General features: G+C 42.2%; 1 protein-coding gene across 2 annotated transcripts; it reads left to right on the forward strand.

Moving 5' to 3' along the window:
* The first annotated feature begins 749 nt into the window (after positions 1-749).
* Positions 750-7,688, forward strand: telo2 (TEL2, telomere maintenance 2, homolog (S. cerevisiae)). 2 transcript variants are annotated; one of them, XM_035613564.2, is made up of 21 exons: positions 750-1,121; positions 1,233-1,573; positions 1,661-1,938; positions 2,052-2,120; positions 2,666-2,813; positions 2,921-3,023; positions 3,119-3,187; positions 3,266-3,407; positions 3,540-3,676; positions 3,782-3,858; positions 3,982-4,095; positions 4,204-4,292; positions 4,412-4,503; positions 4,624-4,740; positions 4,860-4,931; positions 5,069-5,239; positions 5,334-5,425; positions 5,547-5,646; positions 5,823-5,887; positions 6,400-6,515; positions 7,169-7,688. In XM_035613564.2, exons 2-21 carry the CDS (start codon positions 1,233-1,235, stop codon positions 7,288-7,290), a joined length of 2,514 nt encoding a protein of 837 aa, XP_035469457.2. In that variant the 5' UTR covers positions 750-1,121; the 3' UTR covers positions 7,291-7,688. The 2 variants fall into 2 exon arrangements, with proteins under 2 accessions (XP_035469457.2, XP_035469456.2); XM_035613563.2 differs by having other exon boundaries at positions 750-1,104.
* The last annotated feature ends 376 nt before the right edge of the window (positions 7,689-8,064 follow it).

Raw genomic sequence — 8,064 nt, forward strand, 5'->3', positions numbered from 1 at the left:
GTTTTGTGAACACCTTCTCCATCACTAGTCCTCAACCAGTCCATCACTTTGTGTCTGTTACACTTAACAACATACAACCGCCGGACCTGAAATGAAGCGGTGTAGCCCATTTCACTTGTAATCTTGTGCGTACAGGTAAGTGTGCAACAATGAAGATCCATATGCGTTTGTTCAGTGGAAAGTAAATGAGCAAAATACATGCAATAATAATAAATACAATAATAATAGAAGAAAAAATCTATTGAAAACAAATTATATACTGATAAAATAACGTATTGATCACTATAGATTCATTGGCGTTGAATAAAGTTTTATTAATAGCATTTATGTTTATTTAAAAAAAGACCAGAAAAGTAAATTGATATTTGTTTTATTTACCTTTTATATTTTGTATTTTCTACATTGGTCCAAGAGATGGCAGTCGTTTTGCTCATATTGGAGCCTTGATGCCAAATGCTGTAATCAACTGTTCGATAAGAGGTAAAAGTAGTTCAAAAATTGTATTATCATGTTTCACTATCAGTTGGTTCTGTTATTATTCTTGAACAATTACGACTACAATAATATGAGCCGGTGATTATAGGTTTCCTAATTGATAATTCGCGGATTAGTTTATTTGTTGATGGATGTATAAAGTTAACTGATGGTAACAACATCACGAGCACCCGGAAATGTTACAAAACACGTTTGCTTCCTTGAATGCCACACTGTCCCCGGAACCTTAGCGTGTCCTCGTGCGTGTGCGCAACACGAACATATTTTGACAGAGCACAAGCCCAACCAAAGCGACACGGCGGAACAGACTCGTCATAAAGACGTGAACTGACAGTAGGAACTGTAAACTTCACCTCGAAAAGAGATGTTTTAACGTCACAGTGTCTGTAAACAATGTAAACTTCTGTTGTTTAGTACAAATGCTCGGCGCGTATCAGTTTTTTTACGGCCTAACCGTTTAAGCTAATTCCGCCGTGAACGTGTGTCGCCTCTGTATTTGTAAACGTCACTTTGGTGAAGATGAACCTCAACATGCAACAGGATTAAAGGGAGAGTTCACCCAAAACTCAGTGAACTTAAATCTTCTAAACACCAGTGAAGGTCCGAAAGGTAACGGTTGCCATTAGGTGATATCACTTGTAGCCTCATACCATCACAAACATTTTCTAAATACACCAATGGCTTTTCATTATATCCCATACATTTGCTTTCTCCTGTGTGTTTTTTTCTTTTTCAAGATGGACTCACTCAACCCAAACACTGAGGTCCGTCTGAAGGTGGCCCAGTGTTTGCGGACACTCACCGCGTGCACCCATGACGAGGACATTGCTGCTGCTCTTCACACACTCCACTCTTACGTGGACGAGGGACCAGAGAGTTTTACCACCTCAGTGCAGCGGGCCGAGTTCAGGAGAGCTCACTACACCCGCGCCCTTCAGTGTCTCGTCAGCAACGTCCAGGCGGACTGGCTGCGCCGCCTCGCAGCGGCCCAGCGCATAGAGTTATGGGACGGCCTGTTTCTCCACGGCCCTCCGGAGCAGGCTCTGCTGGTGCTGATGGAGGGAATAGGATCGCTGAGGTGGGCGCAGCTGGAGGAGGGATGAGAGCCATTTTGATAATTTTGTCTGTTTGTTAATTACTATGTCATATCGTCTGACTTCTGCAGACCCAGCACGAATCTGGACCACCTGGTCAGCATCACCGAGAGGTTCCTCCAGAGCGGTCGCCTTGCCGATCTGCTGTGGTCCTACTGTCTCGAGACGGCTCCCTCGGATTCCCCCCAGCTCCGGGAGACTCTGCTGGGGCGTATAGTGGCACTGCCGGACCTCACCGCCAACAGGTTGCATCCCCACAACAAGCCCCTCTTTCTTCCTCGGCAGTACTACCCGCTACTTGCCTCAGAGATGCTCACTGCCCTGGAGCGAACCTGCCAGGCCCTCAAAGGTGAGGGTAAAAATCTGATGAGCATTCAACTATAATAAGAGATTGCATAATTTTTTTTTAAATGTGTCAGGATAAACTGTGTACTTCTTAATTTGTTTGTTTGTGTGTGACAGATGGCTCAGACTGCTCCTTGACGTTTGTGGCTCAGACACTAGGAAAAGTGTGTATCCAGGGGCATAGTGGTGAGTGTTCTTTTTACTGTGTAAAAAATATAAGTTGAACAGAAATTCTCCATCTACATAGTCTCCTTCCACAGTTTTCCCACATTCACACTGCAAGCCTCTTGGTTTATGGGCTGCTCTATCTGGGCTAACTGTGGAAATAACTTTTGCTAATAATAATATGTACCAAGAAAAAAAAGGGTTAGGGGTGCTCTGGAAAACTGTGATGTTAATTTTTGACTATTTTCTGACGATTTATAGACCTGACAATGAAATGGTTGATGGGACAATTTTCTTTTTTGAAAATAACGAGTTAAATTAGTTGAAGCCAATATTGCTTTGAGAGAGGCTTTGAAGAGTTGTAGACAATATTGATGATTAAGTTTGATTGGCAAAACTATCATCCAGGAAATTAATTTCAGTAGTAGGAAAAGAAGGAAAAGTTTGGTGATACCAAACATTTATTATCTTATGTTATGCTTATTATCAATCACACATGAAAGATGATTTCTTGGGTTATTTATTGCAGCGTCCATTTTGATTTTCTTGTTTTTTCCTCCTTACAGATGTGGTCCTGGCAGTCCTGGCTCCTCGGCTGTCTGCCTGCACACACTCAGACATGGTGTGGCGGAGGGTTTGCTGGAAGCTGCTGGAGAACGTTCCACAGCGTTGGATAGAGAGCGTGCTCAATGGACTGGTGCAGGCCGTCAGTGGGTAAAGTGGAAATACAATTTCAACCAATTAAAGAGCCAGGAGTTTATCTGGCCTCTCTCTGTCAGTTTTTCTGTCTGCCCATAACGATCCAAGTCTCTTTTGTCCAGGCCTGATGCCTTCGGGCGGATTATTGGGAATCTTGTGTTAACGAATAAAAAGGCCCAGTTCGTCATCACTCATAAACTGCTGTTACTACACTATAAATATAAGGTAAGAAGATAACTTGGGATGTGACAGGAAAACATACGTGTATTTTAAAAATACAGTACCATATAAAGCATTTGTGGGGTTTTTTTTCCCTCCAGACTCAAGTCTTGAGAATTGTTCTGGGTTACCTTGCAGCAGACAGAGAGCGAAGGCCACTTCTCATACAGGTGAGTGTGTGGTTTGTTCAGCAGCCTAATAATGTGCATGTAATTGAAGATTTTACACGTACATGTGTGTGTTTGCAGGTGTTACGGTCTGTGTCCCAGGCCTGGGCTAACCCCAGTGCAGTGAAACACACACCGCTTGAGCAGCAGTTGTACGTTACCAAGGCCTTACTGCTGAGTGTGAATCTGCTGACAGACTCTGAGCTACAGGAGCTACGCTCAGGTACACTATCATTCATCCCCAAACATGAGTGGGAAGGTTTTACACTTTGTAGCAGCACTGCAATCATATAAACCAACGGAGATTGTTGCTTCACTGAGTTCTCCTCTCGTTTGCGTGTGCCTCTTTTCTCAGAGCTGCTGCAGTGTTTGCTGGGTGGCATGCAGAGCCACCTCGACAGCAATGTGGTGCAAATCAGGCGTGTGGGCATGGTGGTGGGAGAGTGCCTGAGCACTCGCATGGATATCAGTGGAACCAAGCTCAAATTTGAGGTGCAGTTGGTTTAGCACAGAACAATCATGTAGCTTATGACAGGTGCCTAACCAGTCCAGTTGTTTTCAAAACATTTGATTAATGACTTGTTCATGTACATGTAGTATGAACAGGACGAGGACACTCGGGAGCTGCTTTCTCTTATGACTCCGGCCGTCACCAGTGATGAACCTGTAAACGGGTAGGTGTTCAACATCACTGGAACTGTTCCGTCACGATTTGGTCCATTGATCAATTTGATTCTTAAGTGATGCGGACATATCTGTAGGCATTGATTTTATTTAACGGAATCTGACGTTTGCAGAGATGATTCTCTTCAAGAGACGAGAGAAGTGACTCCTACTCCTCAGAAGGCATCATCTGAAAATAAAACAGGACCTCGGTCATCAAAAACTGATCCAGACTCTGACCTGGATAGGTGAGTATTAATGCGGTTATATTGTTGAAAGTATTGGTCTTTTGTTGTATGTAATGAAGGGGATATAATGTTAGCGTATTTCTGACCTTGAGTATGTAATGATTCCAGTGATGATGAGCTGACTCCGTACGATATGTCTGGAGATCAGGAGATCAGTCAAGCATCGCCGCCTCGCTACCTACGAGACTGTCTGGAAAGTACGGCTTCACAGATCTAACCCCTTCCACTTATTTGATAATCTAATGCGGTTTATTTTGGGAAGCATTGTCTGACTCGATTCAACTCCAAAAATGTCCTCATCTCTCAATACATCTAGCTTTGATATCGTCCGAGGACCCGGCGCGTGTGGAGCTCAGTTTGAGAGTTGCCGAGAGCCTGGTGAGGAAGAACGCCTTTGCAACCAGAGAGGTAAAACGGCAACGGCAAAACAAACACAATGCTACAATGCGATCCTCTTGCATGTTCTTATATTTTTCTCAAAGTCAATATTTGAAATAATGGTCCATATTTTTCTTATGCCTTTTTCAGATCAGTGTCCAGCTGACCAAAGTGCTTCTTCACATGGAGGATAAATACAGCATAAATGGCTTCCTGAGCCTCAGACAGGCAACTATGGTGGCTCTCGCTGCCACGGACTGTATCCCTGTATGACTTTCCATTTCCATTTGAGCAGTGTCTACCTTTTTTTCTTATCAAAATCACCCCAAAGCTTCATTTCCATATTTTAATATCCATTCCATATGTGTCTTTATGCTCTTTGATAGGTGACTCAGTATTTGACCACAGAGTTTTATTCCTTGAACTACAGTCTTCGCCAGCGACTGGATATCTTGGAGGTGAGGACAACGACATCTCCACCTTTGTTAATGGCTGCGTACCTTCACCAGATGAACATATATTGATTTTTCTTTGATCTCTTTTGTTCACCGCTACAAGTGGTTCTTGCTCAGTGGTTCTTGTTTTGGTTTATTAGGTTCTTGCTCTGGCTGCTCAGGAGCTCTCCAAGCCAATCACTGAGAAGAGAGATCCCTCAGTAGGCACCGCTGCGAACACTGATTTGACTCTGTACCCTGGTGACAACCCTGTGCACTGGCGACAAGTAGTAGAGAAGCGGATTCAAAGCAACACCAAGCGCCTCCGTAGGGTACTTACAGTGTTTTAATCTGCCCTTTCAGTAGCCGAGTGAAGTTTTACAGTACTGCAGAGCTTTTCATTGATATCATCTCATATTGCGACAGGGTGCCACACAACCTCTCGCTAAGGCCACACCCAACCGTTATGCACCCGTAGCTGGACACTTCTTTTTTCCACTGCTCAGGAATTATGACAGGTGAGTTTGTTCTTTTTTTGTGTGTGCAAATTTAAGAGTTCAACGTTTATAGTCTTGTATTTACATCTCATGCTTTAGTGTATATATTTTATAAATATGAAATGAAATTATTTTCTGCTAGGCCTCAACTGACCTTTGACCTGTTGGGCGGTGACCACCTGGTATTGGGAAGATTGATCCACACCTTGGGCCTCTTCATGCATCTGGCAGTCAATGCACCGGTAGTCTGATCTAACTGTCCTCCTATGATGACCTCACTGAAGAGCTTGATATAATTCGATGTGTCTGATAGTTAACGTTGTGACTTATCTCTGTACTGTATATCTTGATATATTTGATTATCATAACATTACAACGATCTAACCGCGTATGCTTTTTTTGTTTTTTTTAAATACAGATAGCTGCACAGATGGGTCGTGCTTTGCTCGACTTTGTTTGGGCAGTGCGTTACCATGCTGACCAGTAAGTTTAGTGCATATTTGTGTTTTTCCCAGTGTAAGTTAGTGAAGTGACTGAAATTGAAGAAGACAGTGGAATATTAGCAACACCATAGTGTTGTGTTCCTATTGCTAATTGTGCTTTCAATTTATTTCCTGTTCTTAAAAATTAAGCTAAAACTTTGATCGTGTGTTGTAATCTTGACCTTATAGAGATTTGGAATAAAAAAATCAACGCAGGTCCTCACCTACCCCCAGACAATTTGCCAAACGGATTAAAATGGCGTTTTTACTGTGACAGACAGAGACAGACATCATAGATGACATTACACCCACTAGCCTAACATGGGTGTAACCAGGCTTTTTACTTTAACAATGAACTAGGTAACTGTGTGTTTATGGTTTAATAAATGCTCTAGAATTACCATAGTCAGACAAAGTATATCAGTAGAGTTGAACTGACTATAAGGTGTGGGCGTGATGTTTTATTATCTTATTTCAGTCTCAGCTGTAACCTGAAATATGTCTGTGTTAAAGGATGGTGAGACGAGGCGTCCTCTTCGCTGTCTGCTCCGTGTTTCTTAGCATGCCCAGTCAAAACCTGCTGCTGGACTTCAGTGATCAGCTGTTTGAGACCAGAACATGGCTGGCAGGTAAAATAACAAAAAAAAACTTCTCTTGACAAATGTGAAATGAGAATTCTGTCTTTTTCTTCATGTACCCTGGACAAACGAAAAAAGCATTTCATTAGTTAGCTCATTTATTACAGGATGACAATTATTATTATGACATTATTGTTAATTCAGAGTTCATAGATGAATATAGCAATACATAAATATTCATATATTACTAATAATAGATTAAACTTAAAACACACAATTCTTATAAATGGACTTGCACCTGCATAATGTAATTCTGTCAGGATGTCCCCTGAGTTACTCATATCCAGGGGCACATACAACACACACACACACACACACACACACACACACACACACACACACACACACACACACACACACACACACACACACACACACACACAGCTGGACGGAACATTTCTGGGAAGAAGATGAGGAACCAGGATGTCCTGTACCTACACAGACTGCCTGTGACGTGATTGGCTCATCATCAGCTGCACTTAAAATCCTCTGAGAATAAAAGTAGCTTCACAATTGCAGTAATTGTTAATTGTGCCAAGAAAATGACAGGATTATACAGTTTCAGTTCTTGAGATTTAGACAGTTTTTTTGACCACTTCTGAAACTGCCACTAATCCTTTTTTGTGTGTTGTTTGTAATCACAGATGTGGCTGAAGGAGACCCTGATGCAGATTGCCGCAGTCTGGCTATACAGAGTCTGGTGCTGCTGGATAAGAGCCTGAAGAAACAGCTACAAGATCCACAAGCACTAAGTCCGGAATCATGATCACACCATCAAGAAAGTACTGTATGGACAGTATTTGTGTTGTGGGTGGGCTTCACTCTTCCTCCACCTCAGCACCAGTGCTCACAGAGCCTGGAAGATAGCGTATGGAGGTTGATGGAAAGGACGTTCCAGATATTCGCTGGCAGAGTAATGGCACTGATTGATGTCCTCAAAGCTGAAGAGCTGCTTGTTGCAGGTGCTGTAGAACGATTTGCACATCCTGTAACACACGGTCGACCAGAGGAAAGGAAGGGCACGTGTTTGTATACACACACATTTCAGTGTTCTTTTTTTTAAATGAACATTTTGTGTTTAATTTATGAACCACATGAAATATTGATTGAATGGAGAATAGGATGCAATTTTTGTCCACCAATAAAATGCTCGCTGTGAGGATATCCTTTCTTTTCAGCCTCTTTCCTGTACAGGCACATCTCTTCGTATTATTTCACCATACTGTGGTTGTTTGCAGAGGACATCCTGTGAATATTCACGTGCATTACACACATCCACAAGTAATTGACATACTACAACTACTTCCTCTCTTGACATAGATGAAATGTGTTTTCATCTGTATGTGACCAAACAATGACACATTTTGAAAAGGTTATTTCTGGGTATTTCACAGTCTCCTTGTGTTGTTCCCAGCTGCAGTGATAGAATAACAAAGTAAAAACACTTCAGAGATCAAATCAAATAATCATTATTGAATTCAGATGAAGCTCTGATAATAATAATTTTTTTATTTACTCTAACCTGCTCCGGAGCAGGTTA

The sequence above is a fragment of the Scophthalmus maximus genome, chromosome 16, assembly GCF_022379125.1.
Source record: "Scophthalmus maximus strain ysfricsl-2021 chromosome 16, ASM2237912v1, whole genome shotgun sequence".
Taxonomy (NCBI): domain Eukaryota; kingdom Metazoa; phylum Chordata; class Actinopteri; order Pleuronectiformes; family Scophthalmidae; genus Scophthalmus; species Scophthalmus maximus.

Excerpts from the sequence above, each read along its gene's own strand:
- telo2 (XM_035613564.2), top strand. The coding sequence starts at position 1,233 with ATGGACTCACTCAACCCAAACACTGAGGTCCGTCTGAAGGTGGCCCAG. Across the intron at positions 4,932-5,068 it reads AGCGACTGGATATCTTGGAG|GTTCTTGCTCTGGCTGCTCA; the intron begins GTGAGGACAACG and ends TTGGTTTATTAG. Across the intron at positions 5,647-5,822 it reads ATCTGGCAGTCAATGCACCG|ATAGCTGCACAGATGGGTCG; the intron begins GTAGTCTGATCT and ends TTTTAAATACAG.